The following is a 17415-nucleotide window of genomic DNA, read 5'->3' as shown; positions in this document are numbered from 1 at the left end:
GTGTACGATAAGCCTGCATCATTTAAGGTGGTGAGCTAAAAAGCTCTCTTTCAAAAATCATCGTTTTTTGACATGTCTCCATTTTCCCTTTTCTCCAACTTCCCACTCTTTCTTATTTCTTTCCCACACGCAAGCATGTGTGGAGTTTGCAAATTATAATTGAGCCACTATTTTCTCAATCATGCTGTGGTCTTCCAAACCTACTAGTCTCCCCTCCAAAATATCCATTATTTTTCAGGAAAAAGTCTTACAAGGAAATAAAAATTTAGATTTAACTAATTTGATTGGCTGACTATATTAAGAGAATATGAAGCGGACGAAATAGGAATAACATTCTCAAAACCATAGTGAATTGTGAGTTTGCATCCTTAATTATTTCTGTATGTGATCCAATATCCTAATGAATATGAGTTATCTTAGAATGAAAGTAAACATGTTGTTGTTAAAAGAAAATATATACTCTTTTTTTTTTGCATCCATTTCTCTCTTCACACAAATCAAATATTGATAGAAAACGATGGAAAACTAATGATTGAAAGGGTTGTGGATGGTGAGTGGTGGGGGTGGAAGAATGAAGAGAGGAGGGGAGGAAGAAGAGTGGTTTTCTTTTTTGGGGGGGGGGGGGGGGGTGGTGTTGGGGTGGGAGAGCGACAAAAGCAAACCCTGAAATTGATGGGGCTATCCACCTCAGCTTTTCATTTTGGTTTTTTAAATTGTTGAATTTTTTTCACTTGAATAAAAAAGTTCATATTATGTTGAATAATGTGGCTATTTAGCTTAGCTGCCACTTAAAATGATATAAAATTATAGTAAAAATAGATGATAAAAATAACATTACCGTAAAAAAAAATTGATTTAAACCCACTAAAACCCAATTATTTATAAAAAAAAATGGGTGAAATAGTACGATATAAACTAGAAGGTTTGGGTAATTATTTATAACTTTTAGATTAAACCCATTGATATTTTTCCATCTCAACAAACTTGCATGCTTGAGGTGTATTGTTTGACTTTTCTTCCCACCCATTTTACCCATGTAAGAAAAACGGTAACAACAATTAAATTTCCAAATTTACCAAAAAGGGGAAATAAATAATCAAGCAATTTAACTCATTAAAAAGGAGCAAACCAATTAATGTATAGTTGACTATATATTATTGGCTTCCGTTCTGTTCCACTTCTATATTTCCGTTGAGTATCATGATTAGCCACTATTAAATTATTAATACTAAAGATGCCCAAAGACCATTGAATTTTCCAGCCTTTTCTTATGCAAAATTTTCATCTTCTTCTCCAATTTATAAAGTTTTTGCCTTTATTTAAGGTAATTGTTATTGACATTTTAAAATTTCATTGTGCACTTCTCACAAAATTATTTTTCATTTTAAATATATAAAGTTTAGAGTACACAACGAAAAATTTCAAATGATAGTAACAATTTCATTGTTTAAGTACGAATCCCTTGTTTAATAACAATTCCCTTGTTTATTTAACTTCTTTCTAGTCAATCATTTGCAATTTGATTCCTCTATCAAAAATTTTTATGCAATTTTAATTAATTTAGCATAAAGATCTTGATACCTTGGATATCTTGAAACTAATTTAGCATCCAATCCAAACATAGCGCAACACTTGCCAGAACCATTTCGTGGTGAAATGGAATCTTTTGGTCGGGCGGCACCTCGTTGGCGGTAAAAACCCGACCTACGATTCAGGTTCGAGGAGCAGTTCCAAGTTGTAAGGCTGCTCTTCGAAGCCGAAGGCCTGGACTACGTCGTTGAAGTCCGAGGCTGCATACGGGAAAGCCCCTGAAGAGTACGGCCCCAGATTGTCGGAGCTAGGCCTGTAGATAGTGTTTACCGGCTTGGATGGTTTTTGTGAGACTAGGAATAGCCGCGGCTGCTGGAGTCGGAGTCGGAGATATAACGACCGGGAATTGAACTCCGTCGTAAAGCTTTTGCTGTGGGATCGCCACCGATGCCATGCTGTCTCTTTCTCTGTTGTTAGCTGCTGCTTCAAGAGTCGTTCGGACAGATTTCAATAATTTACAACCGCTGGTGGTTTATTTAATAGAGGTCATGGTAGGTAATACAGTGTATCATCATGTAACATGAGAGAGAAGTTAGTTAGTGTTTCCATACCAGGCAAAAGATTATGTGAAAAGCAACCCTAGCTACCTTGCAGAATATTGGAATCCCACATCGGTGGGTGAAAAGAAACAATGGGTTTAAATATGATTACCTACTCTAACTAATACTGAGGCTTTTTGTGGTAAAATCTCACACTTGATGGATTTGTTATGTAGTAAAGTTGGGGACAGTATCGGTGTTAGTGGAGCCCCCTTGGCCAGTAGATCTAAAAAAATCTCAACATGTTATCAGAGTAAAGTTTGGGTCAGTGCAAGCCAATGGGCTTGTCATCAAGAAGGAAACAAGCCAGGACTCTTAACAGAGAGCCGACCTCTGAGTTCCATTTAAAACAAGTATGGACTCTTAACATAAAGGCGACCTCTTAGTTTCAATTGCCGATGTGTGGATCTCCAAGTGTGAACTACTAAATGGGGTTACACGTGGGGGGGGAGGGTGGGGCGGAGTGTTGGAATCCCACATCGGTGGGTGAAAAGAAAACAATAGGTTTACATATGATTACCCCACCCTAACTAATATCGAGGTCCTTTGTGATAAAACTCCACACCTGACGGATTGGGCAAATGGTAAAGTTGGGGATAATATCAGTGTTGTTAGAGTGGGACCCAACGGGCCCGCCGATCCAAAAATCCAACAAGTGGATGATCACTTGAATTGTGGGACCCAATTATGTGCCAAATCAGCACATAACAGAATTTTTAATGGAATTGTGACAATGATCACATTGATTTGGGACATCCATTTTCAGGGACTACATTGATTGATTTTCAATTCCAATGATCATCGTGATGGAATGAGTCAATTTCAATGACCATTTGTGATAAAACCCCCTACAAAAAGTCATCATATAGGCAGTCCTCCTTGATGTTAAAATTAAAGAAAAGAGAAAAGACATATTATCTTTTAGAGTGCTAATATCAATTACAATTTTGTATATTGTACCTTATTACCTAAAAATTAAAACTGAGCAAACGAACGAACGAGGACATAGAATCATTGGTTTGTCCAAGAATCAGGAGGCCATCTAAATCCCTAGCCACGAGAAAAATCCTGTGACCAACCTTAACGGCGACATTAATCCTTCTTGGCCTCTTTACTCTCTTCCCTCTTGGCATTTTCTCTTGTTTAACCATATTCATCTACTGGTTGTGGTTCTTTCGCTATGTCGAAGAGATCCTATGTGGTGGTGGTTGCTCTCAAGCTCCATCCACGACGAGAGCGACATTGGTTGGTCTCTGATGTGGTACTTTCCTTCTGGTAACTTTATGATACTTATTTGACTCTTGATGTTTACTTTTCGTGAGTGTTATCTTTTATCTTTCATATTGGTTTAATGCTAACCGTTCATGACTGATAAATTGTATTGTGTTTCTGATAAGTTTGTAATTACAGAGTTGTGATGTTTATTTTGGCATGTGTGGCCTTTTGTTCCTACTTCAATAACTTTCTCATCACAAGTGCCCCTTACCAGGACAATCTGCTGGGGCCGATATTCATGATCATCTACAACTTTGACTGGGACACACACACACACACACACACACACATATATATACGTATATATTTGTATGTGTGTGTGAATCGTATTTCTGTCTTTTTCTTGGCAACCAAACAAGTCCAAGTTCTAACTTTACCACACAACTCAACTCTTGCTTTTTATTCATAAATTTTGTAAGCAAGACATACCATATTACAGATATATCAAATTCCAAATCTTAGAAACCTATTTTTATACGCATACAAACAACCAGACAAATTTGCATGAGCAATCTTACACCAAACACACATTGAAAGCATATGGACTTATTTATTCACATGACAGGAATATCTTCCTTGGGTACCTTCATGTTACAATTTTTGCTACACGTTCATTTCTCCGGCCCGATGAACTGGTTGCAGTCAATTCCCTTGGCGGAAAATGCCTCAACCAATTTTGGAAAGAGCTTAGAGAGCATGATTTTGAACCCGGTAGAGCTTCCCTTACCGTCTTTATCTTCAGTTTTCTGGAAACCAACAGCACACCCTACTGGAGCCCCGTCCATATACGCCTTACACGCCATTAGAATATTTTGGGAGTGCCGAGTGAAGTGTTCGATCACAAGCTCCACGAAATGCTGCATCAACGTTACTAAGTTACAATGTATACCAAACAATCATTTTGCACTACTAATTAAAACAACGGAAAAGTAGACCTAATGAGAGTCCAGAATTAAGCAATGTACCTTAGGTGGCTTGTGGAGTGTGTAGAGCATGGACTTGCAAGTCATGAGGAATGCATTTTCGTTGTAGCTTACAGAGTTTTTCTCTCCCTCGGTTCTTCCTATCTGTTGATCATACCCAGCTTCATTGAAATATGGCTTGTCGTTAAGCACGAGGGCTTGAAGGGAGAGAAGAACTTGAAGAATGGTGGAGCCCCCTGGATTCCAAACTTCAGTGCCTGTGCCCGTCCATGTATTAAGAAGACTGAGACAGACCTTTCCGGACTCGTACAAGTTAGGGTTCACACGTAACCCACCAGAAGTATAGTGTACCATCTACATAAAATTTCAAGATTGACATGCTAAATTAGCACTCATGATGATAACCATCAATGTGAAATATCAGAACTGCACAACCACATGCAAGTACTTACAGGCGGTTCATGAGGATATTCTGGTGGAAGATAAATATCAAAGAAGAAAAGCCCGTCATGATATGGAGTTCCAGGTGCACCAACAATGGCTGCTTGCAGTAGATCCATCCTTTCCTCGAAGGCGCGGACATAGATTTGTTCTGTTGATGGGTCTAAGTTAGTGTTGTTCCTCTAACGATGGTTAAAAGCACTTTGCATAAGAATATCCCTTGCCAACTCATGTTATGAAAACCATTACAAAATAAACTTTAAAAACAGATGAAGTGCTAACCAGGCAGATCTTTCTCGAAGATGCTCCACTCTTGTTGAACCCTTTTCATCCAGCCTCTTTTCACCTACGAAGGAACCCAACGGATAAGAATTATGGCTAACCAGACTATATGAATATATGAAATGGAATGTTTACGGGAAATATCATCAAGTATCTAACCTGAGACAATGCCAACTCCTTGTTAGCACCATGAAAATGGTGGTCGGTGCAATCAGCAATTATGTCAAACTGTCTAAACTGATCTACACTGTCATTAGCTTTTGAATGTGGAATGCTATTCCCCTCAAACCTCTCCAGCTCAGTCGTTGACTGTTGCTCAGTAAAGAGTTCACAAGTTTCTGCTATTCCTTTCTCATGGGGAATCTCAGATTCATTTCCAACTTCAGAAACACAGACTGACGGAGAAGGAGCTGAAAGCGGCACAGACTCCTGGGATCCAAAGAGACTTGCAGCTATGCTAGTGAAAAATCCAATGGCAGCTTGAGAAAGGAAAGAGGAACTAGACTCCCTTGTGTAATCTTTTCCAACTTTACTGACATCATCCAAATTCAATAAACCCTGAACATAAAAATGTCGTTTAACTCGTTGTTAGGAAAATGCAGAAAATACAGGCTTTCTCCAAGGATTTCAGAGTTATGGGAAGCAATAATGTCAAGTTTTTTTATTGAAAACCAAAACTTCAAACATTACATAAACTTCATATACACCCAAAAAAATAGAGAGAGAGAGAGAGAGAGAGAGAGAGAGATGGCTTTACCTTTCCCTTCTGGTTAGAAGGTTGCTTCTCATTTTGAATCATCTCTCGGTTCAAGTCCTCGATGTCATCTTCTGCAGGGAGTGCAGCTGAAACTTCATGTTTGTCAAACCGGAAAATTTCACAAGGGGGCACCTGTAACAATGACCAACAAAAAACTTAAACATGATCATCAAAATTTAATGGGAAACCAAAGTCAGCAGGAAATCATTTTACACACAGAATGATGAATAAACAAACCAGTAAGGACGGCTTATATTTATACCTTGCTTGTAATACCAGTAGCCCATCTCACTTCCACAGCTCCATCCTTGAAGCCTATAACATTTCCAATGTGAGATAGGTAGCGTTTATCAGTGTAATACTCTTGATCTCCACCACAGTTCTTGTCGTCAGAAGCAGCCTCCTTGCTCATGTCAATCTTTGTGTGTGGACAGTTTTTATCCGCTTGTTCATCAAACTGATTCTGGACCAACCTGAACACATAATCGCCAAAACAGTAGGAGTAATCTGGGTGCTTAACCAGTTCATAAGCGCTTACGGTTTCCTCCAACTGCTCTCCCTTGGAGTACTTTTCTTCAGGTGCAGTGATGGTTTTCCATTGCACCTTTACTGTATGTTCCTTTGCATCCACACCCCTCACGACACCCCATTTTTGGTTGCTAGACATGTGCAGATCATCGTAAGTTCCTTTTTCCAGGACAAACTGTTCAGGCCAAAATTCATGATCATTTACAACGCTTACTGGAACTAGTGTCTGTGAATCTAATCCCAAAGAGTGGCTACCATCTTGCCACGCCACATCAACTTTGGTCCTTGTCTTTATGATCACGAATACTTCATCCCTTGAATTCATGTTACTTCTCCGAAATCCTCTTTCTGATTTCTTGTGCTTCTTAACCATCTCACAAGTAGAAGCATTTTGAAAAGCCTGCTCCATGACAGCCTTATCATCAGCAACTTGAAGCGTACACCAGTCACCAAGCTGCCAATTTGCATGAGAGAAACATGACAACAAATTCAATTTTTTCGAATCCAGCACACGTGGAGGAGCAGGCATTTTCTGATCGCAACCCATGAGAAAAGAGGCAAGCCAGTCAACATACACTAAACCTCCTTCCACAGAACAAACAGTTCCCTCATCTTGATTTTCCCTCCAGTTACCGCATAACCATCTACTTGATTTGGAAGCAGTTGAGAGCCTGACCTGCACTCTCTGGCCTGGATAATATGGGTACTGAGGATCTTCAAGTAGGCTTGGAGAAATAGGTAAGAGTTTCTCTTGATCCACAGCAGTGACCTCACGCTCCGTTCCATCATCAAAGACAACAGTAACACGGTCAACCACTCTATCCACCCTTCCAAGCCATGGGCCAGAAACAACATAGTCCCCCACCGAAATGGAACGGATCTTTGATAGGTTTTTGGAGTTTACATCTTTTATTATATTTCCATTATCACTCTCCAAATCGACCAACATGTTAATCCCAACCACTCTGCCCATCTGTCCAGATGGATCTCTTACAGAGGATACCATGTCCCCATATACGAACCCCCTCTCAAACGTGAGAAAATCATCGATTTTCCCAATGGACGCCTCTAGGCTGGACAATATGTTACTGGCATGCCCACCATAGAAATATTCGTTTTCCTCTTGATCCATGCTGCTATCAGTCTCACTAAAACTCTCCCAATCAGAGTCACTGAGGAGTGCATTCATCATTCAGATGCCTACGAGAACATTACCATACATCTCAGTTTGATATCAACAATATGAATTAAAGTATGAAACTATGTTTGCAAATCTATTTACATAGATGCATGTGACATGTACATGCACATGTAAAACATCACTACAAGATAACACAAAAGAAATCCAAAATCAAATGAGCAAAAAGATTAAAGAGTCCACGGTGCAAGGTTTCTCACCTCAACTGCAAACTGGGAACAAATAAAATTACAAGCTTTCTGGAAAAACTTGGTTAATCTTCACTGATCTGCAAAACAAATATTCTTTTTTAAATCAATTGCCATAGAAAGCACATAAACCTCAACTTAGTACAGAAATTAGATGTAGGGGAAAACATAAAAGTTAATAGATAAGAAGAGAGTAGTAAAGTCGACTACATACCTTTTACGATCCTCTGTGATTAACAGATTCACCTTACACTTTTCCAGTTGATATTTGATAGTGATATCTCCAGTAGGGTACTTTGACCACTAAAACTGGAGATCTAATGCCAAAGGAGATTTGCCCTACCGGGAGGGATAACAGGAGTCAACGAGGACTCCAAATGCCAAAGGAGATTTGCCCTACAAGGGTAACAGGAGTCAACAAAGGACTCCAAATGCCAAAGAAGATTTGCCCAATTACCCCAGGAGAACTTCCAAAAGGAGCTTTTCCCAACTGCAGAAGAATAGTGCAACTGCCAGATGAGATCTTTCTCAGAGGTTGAGCTGAAGCTTGCCGAAATAGCGAGGAGAATGCCAAAGGAGATCTGCCCTAAAGAAACACTGGAGTTTGAGATAAATTGATGACAAGTCAACAAAAGAAGCACTCTTCTCATCCACTACGAAAGGAAGTCAACCAACGACAAAGGAACTTCAGTAACTTTTGCCAAAGGAGATTTGCTCAACAGAGCTGAAATCACTAGTTGATACGGTAAATATATCATATATATAGAGACATGCATACATGAGATGTGTGCGCGTGTCTCTTGCCAAAGGAGATTTGCCCCAAAAGGAAGCCGAAGTTTCTGTCAGGGATTATCTACTGCCAAAAGGAGGTTAGCCGAGCTCAACTAACCAACAGAATGCAGGAATGGGACCAACAAATTTCAATCCGGCCAACAGAAGTATGTCTTTACGCTTGGTTTACTGCAATTCAGCTGAAGACTGCGTGATCGCTCAGACAGGTATGACAACCTTCACCGAGAAAGATCTTGAGAGCTTCTCTATACGGTATGATACTTCAGCAACAACACCACCACCTTTATATATATATGAAAACTCTAAGGAATCTACAGAATAGCCACTTTTCAAGGCCAAAAGTCATATAAGCTTCTGCGAACCTGCAAGAGTCACCTTTTCATTTTAGTGTGACAAAAAAAACAAAAAAAAGAACGAATAACAGTCCAAAAGAGTTAGAAGGGAAAAAGAGGTTCGAGAATACGAGTAAATGCCTAAAACAGATTATGTGATATGAAAATTTTAAATAAACTAAAGTTTCTCGTGTGTGAAAGGAATGCCACAAATTGTTAAAAGATTTAGCATCTTTGTAAAACAACCGAACAAAAGCACTTTAGGATCTTCTGGAGATTTTGCATCTTTAGCATGTGCTCTCTTTTGTTGTCAGTGTATTATTATCACTATTTTGTTTTTGCTATCCTTTATAACAATTAACAGAAACCAGCAAAATGAATCAATTAGAGCAATAATTGAGAGAGATATGATGCTGTATGAATCCTAAGTGGGGTCGGTTGTATGAACAAGGAGCTGGATACAATAAAGCCTTTATGACACAAATTTGGATCCGCTGTATGAATTTTAGAACACCACTACACTCTATTGGACAGCGGAGATACTTCTGTTGGATAGCAGAGAATAAAAACCATAAAGAAGTTCTTACTCCAACAAAATCGTTTGGGACACGAATCAAACATCTTTCACCAAATAGCTTCAAATCCATGCATGAAATCAAATGAAGCTCCAAGCCATTTATAAGTTTCACTAACATGAGATCGAAAAATTTATGCTTTCACACCCCAGTTTATAAGTCAGACTTCAACTTGGCACCCATATTATTTTTTTCAAAACCTCATGTATCCACATGCAACGCAAAAAAGTATTAAATTTCCAGAAAAAAACCCATCAAGTTCCTTCTATGATTCTATCCGGTTAACCATTTCTTCCCAGAAAAAACCATAGAACAATCATGAAAACGTTAAATTGGCATACTGATCACATCAAGAAATTCCAGCCCAGAATTTTTTAAAACTCAATGAACATAAGGTCCAAACTTTCTGCAGACCCACCAAAACAAAAATCATATAGTCAATGAAAGCGAAGATATTTGAAGAGAGAACAAGCGTGTACGAACCATTAGCAGCCTCTGAAAAGCAAGGGAAACCGTGGCAAGAAAAAGTCACGAATACAGCCAATAATACTGAGAAAACATCAGAAAGCCACCAAAAGCTGACAAGAGAAAGTCGACCCAGAACACAACTCCTCGGAAGAATACCAGCCGTCTCATTTTCCCGGGAAAATCATCGGAAGGAACTAAGGAAAAACTGGGATTCCAGATACGGAGATGCTGCTGCTGCCCGGTTCGAACCCATCCTTGGCGCCGTCTCCGAGCCTCGAAACCGCTGCTGGGCACAGTGGATTGGCGCACATGCAGGAGACAAAGAGCTTGTTTTCTTCTGGAATTTGGATTTTGGTGATGGTTCAGCAATTTGGACGGGTTGGAGTCCGTGTGGGTCTGTCTCCGTGTGTGGCGGCCAATTGGATATAAGATATACAGCGAAAGAATATACCAACTACATTCACCGAACCTTTCTCAGTCAATTTACCATTTTGCCCTTCCTACATTTTTATGCTAGGAATAATTATGTAACCTTACATTTCTCACGAAGCTGAGTGCAGCCAGGTTGACTCAACTCCGCTCCATATGCCAGTACATCAAAGACTAGAATACTTAATTAAAGATTCTAGTTCACTTAATAGCTACTAATGTTAGTGAAAAAACACGAATCAAATTTTAGAGAAAAATCATTAGCATACCAACTTTTAATGCCGAGTATATTTATAGCCGGGTGCGATAACAATTGAGTCTAAGATTTCATTTTCAAAATTAGTGATATTTAAGGATTGTTTTATTATTATTTGAGTTTTTGAGTAACTTATTTGTAAAGAGGCGAATTATACTCACCGTTTATGCGAAGAATATTCTTCATTTTATGAAAGGGAGATACGCAAATGTAATAAACATCAGACGTACTTTTAAGATGATGCAAAGCACCTGTATCGGTTTATTTTAGAGAGGAGATTGTATACTATGGCAGCAGCCCATGTTTTTGGAATATTCTGTAGAGACAAAAGAAGTATGATATTCGATATGTTAGGAAGCAATCAGTGTAATGGAGCGCAAGAGGGTGAGGATCGAAGTCTTGTCGTATGACTAATGTTAAGTACGTACCTCTCAATCATTATATCACGTGTGGTGTTTTATTGTTTGTCGAGGAATGTGTAGTACTGTAATACCTTACACGCATGGTATAACTAAGTCACAAGTACTAATACTATGCTCTAATGTATAAACTTGTCGTTCATTCATAGCATATCATGTGAAATTGTCAATTCACACAATAATATTTAAGAAATATATTAGTACCTTACGTGTAAGTGACAAAGCCTAATATTTCTGTTTGAGAAACCAATTAAGATGAACCATTTAAGAAATATGTAAGTACAAAACAAAAAGGCTACAAATATGGTCCGATCCTCTTTTAGGCAAAGTATCGAAAAAGATGAGTAAACTTTAAGGCCTTGCTCTAACGGCACTAGAAATTAGACATATAGAATGCTAAAAGAACATGGGCAATGGAAAATGACTAATTCCTAACTACCATACCTTTAGACCTCTACTTAGATAAACACATGTAATTTTTTATATGTTTCCTTTCTCTACTGCTACATTCTCTAATCTCTTTTGGGGTGAATTATTTCAAAGTGTCAAATCTTTGTTGTACTTTTTGTTTTGTGTTGTTGGAGAAATTGTGGATGCATACTTGCATGCACTTTGCCATATGCATGCGTAATGTGCCCTAGATATGACTTCCAATTCAACTCTTGTGACCTCGACGGCTTGTAAGAAAGAAATTTTTTGTGTGCTAAGAATACGAAGCGAAACACCACACGTTATTATACAATTGAAGGAAAGTTTTCTTTTCATGTGTCACTCAAGCTGCATAATGACATGTAGTGCTTTCACCCCATATTTTAGGCATACTGAAAAATCTTTTCGGGACCATCCATGTTCTTTCTAGGTATAACGATTTGTAGCCATCGGTTCCTTTAACATGGGCAAGCATTTAAGTAATGTAATGACTTCTATATACTCTTAATTACGGCACTTAATTTTTTTTGTATAAAACGATAAATTAAATGGAGTAGTTCATATATAAAGAGAAACAATGTGCGAAAATTATTTTTCTATTCTAATTTTTAGTGCATAAATATTTCATCTTACTATATATAGTGGGTCGTGTTTTTCCGTTGTGCACCGACCTTTGAGCTCCAAATTTTGATGGTAGTATATATTGTCCCTTCCCTCTAAGATAGGAGGACTTGCATGACATGGGTTCTCCGGTATAGTGCGTCTCGTACTAATAATATAAAGATGTATTTTTAGTTTTTATTCACATGTCATTGTGTTATTGGCATAGAATGTCACCGTGACAGTGAATCTGTGTTATATAAGTTATTTTCCTAAAATAGTATCTCGGTACAATAACTACAATTAGATTATTTTAGGTATATATAGAGCTGCAAGAATTTGGATCCATTCGAATCCGACTTCAAATTTGAACGGGTTAGAGAAAGTACGAATTGAATTAGGGTGTAAACTGCGTACCAGAGCTCATGCATGCAAAGTATTTTTCTCACTACACACACGTATATAGCACCAATGCCACCAATCCATACACGCATTATAGTAAAATGGCTGATGAGTTTATATATACAACATTATTATAGTCTGTAGGAGCTGTAATAGTACCATGTTCTTGATGAAATGCCTTAGTTAATAAGCATTGACAGTCTTCAACATTACTCCACAGTATCTTGCATTCACCCTCGACAAGTCACTACAAATAATAGTAATTGTCGACACATGTTGGCATAAACTTTTGGCATATGTTGGTAGAAATTGACAAATGCCTTTTAAGTACTCGACAAAATGACCTAATGAAACTTTTTAATAGATATTATGACCACATTGTTTAAAAGTCCTGGTTACCACTGCTATAGAGAGCATCTTGAGGTCGAATATTCACTCGTTCCTTTTGCAATATATTTATTTTTTCTCAAGCATGCCAATTAATAAATATAGATCGGCTGGAAAATGCAATCATATATGTTCTTTAATTGGTATGTTGCGCATCTAAAAGCTTTGATAATTTAAAGGGACACTTTGAATGCGGTCCTTAACTACCAATGTTCTTTGATTGAAACCTTGATGGTTTTTAACTTTTGATTGAAGTCCCTCACATTAATGTAATAATGTATTTTTATGTAGGTTATTATATTTTTAAATTAAAAATAAAATTTGTAGTTATTTATATTAATGAGATTTTAAATGAAACCCATATTTTATGGGATTAAAAATATTAAAGATGAATTATACTCTCCAATATATTTTGTGTGTGTGTGTGTATGTATATATGTGTGTGTGTATATATATACATGGGTACGTTCATCAAAACTAATCAAAAAATTATTGTACCAAAGCATGAGTACATTTTTCAAAAGCACAAAAAAAAAAAGCCTTAATAACATTATTAAATTTCTTCTATTAAACTTAACATGGATATATTCTCAAATCAACAAAAATAGAATGTATCCATATAAGTTTAAAAATGGATTAGATAAAAGATTGAATGAAATTTTTTATAAAAAAAAATGGGTACATTTTAAATTAAAAAAAGGGTACATTTTTAACAAATTGGTAGATTTAAGAATGGATACATATACGCTTAAAAAATTGAAATTTTTTTATAAAAATTTAATGGGTACAAACTTATTCTAATTTTATTTATTTTTATTTGGGAAATGTTTGAATTGAAAATTAATTAGGAGTTTAATAAGGGTGTGAGTATTAAAACTCTAAATCAATTATTACTATTTTTTTTTTATAAAAATTCTGTAACTTACATGTAATTCATTAATAAATTAATGATAGAGACTTTGATCAAAATCTAAAAACTGATAAGATCTTAGTTAATGGACATTAGAAACTAAGGACCGGAAACTAATTTTTCCTAATTTAAAACCCTAGTAGTTCATACAGCGCAGGAAGTGTATAGTAGTGCCCCATTAGATCAGCAAGTGGAATATTATAGTTATACCGCTGGTCATTTAGCATAAATGAATTCGAATGCAATGTCATTTAGCACTGGTGTTTAAAAGAGCTAACTTGTATATTATAGTTATACCGCTGGTCACATGCCAATAATACAAAACAAAAAAGAGAAGTTAGTACATGTCTTTGTATTATTGGCACGGGAAGTTATGTGACGATACTCTTAGAGCAAGTCCACCTGGAGTGGATTGCCCGACACCAAGCATAAAAAACAGGCCGGTCCCAGCCAAATCACTCCACCCCAGCCTAATAGGCTGGCAAGCCCAAGCCAAGCAAGAGACCAGCCCAGAATCGACAGACCCAACAGTCGGGTCATCCACATTGTCGATGCCAACGCCAGCTCTTCCCACAACCTTCAACCTCCCACCAGAGGACTCGAACACCCCGCGGGTGACCTTGGTCCCACTATGCACGTTCAACGTGTCGCATATCAAGATCTTGGTGCAGAGCTCTTAGGGGCTGAGATTGTAGGAGGTTGATTCCGAATTCTCCAAGCTCCAAACGATGATGGTGGGCTTGGCGTCGAGGTTCGCAACAGACAGCACCACGACCAGCCGCGGAGGAGCCCGGCGGTGCAAGGTGGGAGTTACTGAGAAAGCAGAGAGGGATGGCTTGGAGGTGAGAGAGAGGGCGAGGTTTCGAAAAAATGGGGAGTGCATTTGGGGACCGGAAAAATATCAAAAATGGATAATATTTTTTTATAAAGTCAGAAATTAAATTTTTTTATATTTTATAATAAAAGTAATAATATTTTAATAAAATTGACAAGGCTATTTTTTGTTAGGGGTGGAGACGAATTTGGCATATTACTGTTCATTGGAGTCTAGCATTGTTTACTGAGTGGATTAAATAGGCTAGGTGCTGGCGCATTTTTTTAGGGATGGACTTGCTCTTATGTCATACAAGTCCTTCTCAAAGTACTTATAAATGGAAAATCTTAAATTTGACACCCATAGACCGTGAGTTTGATATTAAATTATTATAACTTGGCTCAAATGTTTCAACCTGCACACGGTGGCCCCAACGGCGTACAACATGGATATGGGTTTTTGGACACCGAATTTGGTGCTTCGAGCCCCGTATTTCAATGTCCTTTGTACTTTTTACACAATTACTCTCATTATGGCTTCGTCATCCTTCGTGTGATGGATAACACCCTTCGATTTTGATGTCCACGCGAATTTCGGGTCGGGGTGTGTTAGTTTGATACCAAAGCTTAGGTCTTTCAAATTTGGTCTCATGATTGTGCTAAAGCTAGTTTGGTATCATAGCTTAAATTTTCAAAATTGCTTTTATGATTGCTCTGATGCCACCAGAGCATAGGTTTAGACAATCCTGCATTCATTGCATACGTATGTGATGTTAAACACTAATTATTCTCGATTTCTTATGTCAGAACTATATCACCTCGTCTACGCTATCTTTTTGAATTTGGGCAATTTGACGCTCCCATCGCTAATGCCATCTAGATAGCTTTTCGTCCTTCTCAGAAGAATGCTTCGAAGATACGTATCCGATCTTGCTCTGATGGTATTGTTATAATTAAAATAATAAAAATTCAGACGACGAGACAACGTATCTAGTAGGAGATGGTTTTACTTTTACAAACCCTAGATAGTGGAGGGGGACGGTTTTGGAATGTAGTTGGTCCCGGCCATAATATTGCAGTAGCGTGTATCCATACCGTTGAAGGTGGATACAACATTATTTGGTTCTTTTAAATATTTTAAGCCTTGAAAGACAAAAAAGGTTCACCTTCTTCCATTCACTCAATTGCGTTTAGAATTCTGTGCTCATACTTTGTGACACTTTGATTGGCTTTTTAACCGAAATGATTCCTGATATTTGCATAACTATTCATTTTAATCTTTAAGATTTGAAATCAATAGAAGTAATCCATGAGTTTGTCTATCATCAATCATTTTGTTCATTCTATGACAAATCTCCATTAAATAAGTCTAAAATGACAAAAATACTCTCAATTTTTTGTCAAATCATTTGGCCCATTGTTTATTAAATTCAGGATGTTTTTTGTCATTTTGGTCCTTATTTAATATAATTTTTCATAGAATGATCAAAATGATTGATGGTGGACAAATTCAAGATCACTTCTATTGATTTCAAATATCAAGAACCAATGTGATAAGTTATGCAAATCTCAAAGACCATTTTGACTAACAAGCCCACATGATTTCTTTCATTTGTTTGGATTTGCAATCAAATGCGCCCTCTGTATATACTAACCGTGCCCTAGCAGCACAATTGATATTAGGGGTGTGATATCCACACACCCTTTTTTACTTCTCCCACACCTTTTTAGTTTTCTGCCGTCGGATCGGATGAATTAAAGAAGATCAACGGACAGAAATTAATAAGGGTGTGTGAGAAGTAAAAAGGGGTGTGTGGATAGCACACCCCTTGATATTATCCAAATCGCAACTCACAGCTCCACGGGTACAAAGGCATTAGGGCTTGGATAAAGGCAACCTCTTTGGAGTCAACATGCAATTAGCTAGTATCTATCTAGTCCATAATCCGGTGATATTCATCGTGAAAACGATACCTATATAATTGCCTTAAGCCTCGAATTTTTTTATTCGACTAACATAGTAACATGGACGAAAAGAGCGATATATTTTTGTAGTGTCAATGTAGATGCGTTGTAAGAGTCTTTGTAGACATATATCGTTTTCTTAAAGCACCAGTTAGTATCTTAATTGTAAGGTAAATGACGTTTAACTACTTTTAAGTCACACTAAATCATGTTTGTTAATGAGATCGAGGAGACAGATTAGCTTAGTGTTTATCATGAACAGAAACCGGGTATTATAATTAGTGGTCACTATTGGTCCAAGACACTTATTAAGAAAAGTTTAGGAAAAATAATATGCTAATATGTCGTGGTCAGATCATATTCTGTAATAGTACAAAGACACAGGGAATTAATTAACTAATGACATAATTAGGTTAGTTAAGATGGTATTCGTGGAGATTTATTAGGAAAATCTGTGTGAATGAGATGAAGTGGAGAAACTATTAAAGTGACAAAGAATTCCATTAGCATAATCATATTAAACTGAAAGTGGGATACAAAAGTGCTTTAGGGAAAATGCCCAACTCTGTACAAATGTAGTTTTGTAGATGAAAGAGGAATTATAGGTGGCAAAGAGAAGGTGATTAGTCCACTTAAAAAAGCAATTTTGTTCATCGAAGAGGGATATTCTCCTTTTACCGGAGGCTGGCCCTTCAGCCATCCAGAGCAACACCAACAGAAAAGATTGGACTTCAAAGAAAAATAAATCATAGAAGTGGATTTCGTTGGGGTCAATTACCCAAATGACCTATAAGCATTCTCCAGCTGTCCCCCCTTAAGCGTTACTGCTTCTTCCACTCCCTCTAATTGAGCACATTTAAATGTGCTCACTTGCAATTCGAATCATGGGTTATAAATTGAGATGTTCTCTTGTATAG

At 37.5% G+C, this 17415-nt stretch overlaps 1 protein-coding gene across 1 annotated transcript; it reads right to left on the bottom strand.

Annotated features, from left to right (window-relative positions):
* Nucleotides 1-3776: 3776 nt before the first annotated feature.
* Nucleotides 3777-10315, bottom strand: LOC103434792 (probable ubiquitin-conjugating enzyme E2 24). Its single transcript, XM_008373144.4, has 10 exons — nucleotides 9904-10315; nucleotides 7936-8875; nucleotides 7734-7801; nucleotides 6070-7535; nucleotides 5808-5939; nucleotides 5210-5608; nucleotides 5051-5114; nucleotides 4780-4919; nucleotides 4370-4681; nucleotides 3777-4261 (listed from the first exon to the last, which is right to left on the bottom strand). Exons 4-10 carry the CDS (start codon nucleotides 7525-7527, stop codon nucleotides 4016-4018), a joined length of 2751 nt encoding a protein of 916 aa, XP_008371366.2. The 5' UTR covers nucleotides 7528-7535; nucleotides 7734-7801; nucleotides 7936-8875; nucleotides 9904-10315; the 3' UTR covers nucleotides 3777-4015.
* Between the last annotated feature and the right edge of the window lie 7100 nt (nucleotides 10316-17415).

The sequence above is a fragment of the Malus domestica genome, chromosome 05 (assembly GCF_042453785.1).
Source record: "Malus domestica chromosome 05, GDT2T_hap1".
NCBI lineage: Eukaryota > Viridiplantae > Streptophyta > Magnoliopsida > Rosales > Rosaceae > Malus > Malus domestica.
The sequence above is the reverse complement of the archived record's forward strand: the minus strand, read 5'-3'. Positions and strand labels throughout refer to the sequence as shown.

Bases quoted from the DNA above. Each gene is read 5' to 3' on its own strand.
- LOC103434792 (XM_008373144.4), bottom strand. From the start codon at position 7,527: ATGATGAATGCACTCCTCAGTGACTCTGATTGGGAGAGTTTTAGTGAG. The intron at 5,115-5,209 runs GTTAGATACTTG...GTTCCTTCGTAG, and splicing joins AGGAGTTGGCATTGTCTCAG to GTGAAAAGAGGCTGGATGAA. The intron at 4,682-4,779 runs GTAAGTACTTGC...AATTTTATGTAG, and splicing joins AATATCCTCATGAACCGCCT to ATGGTACACTATACTTCTGG.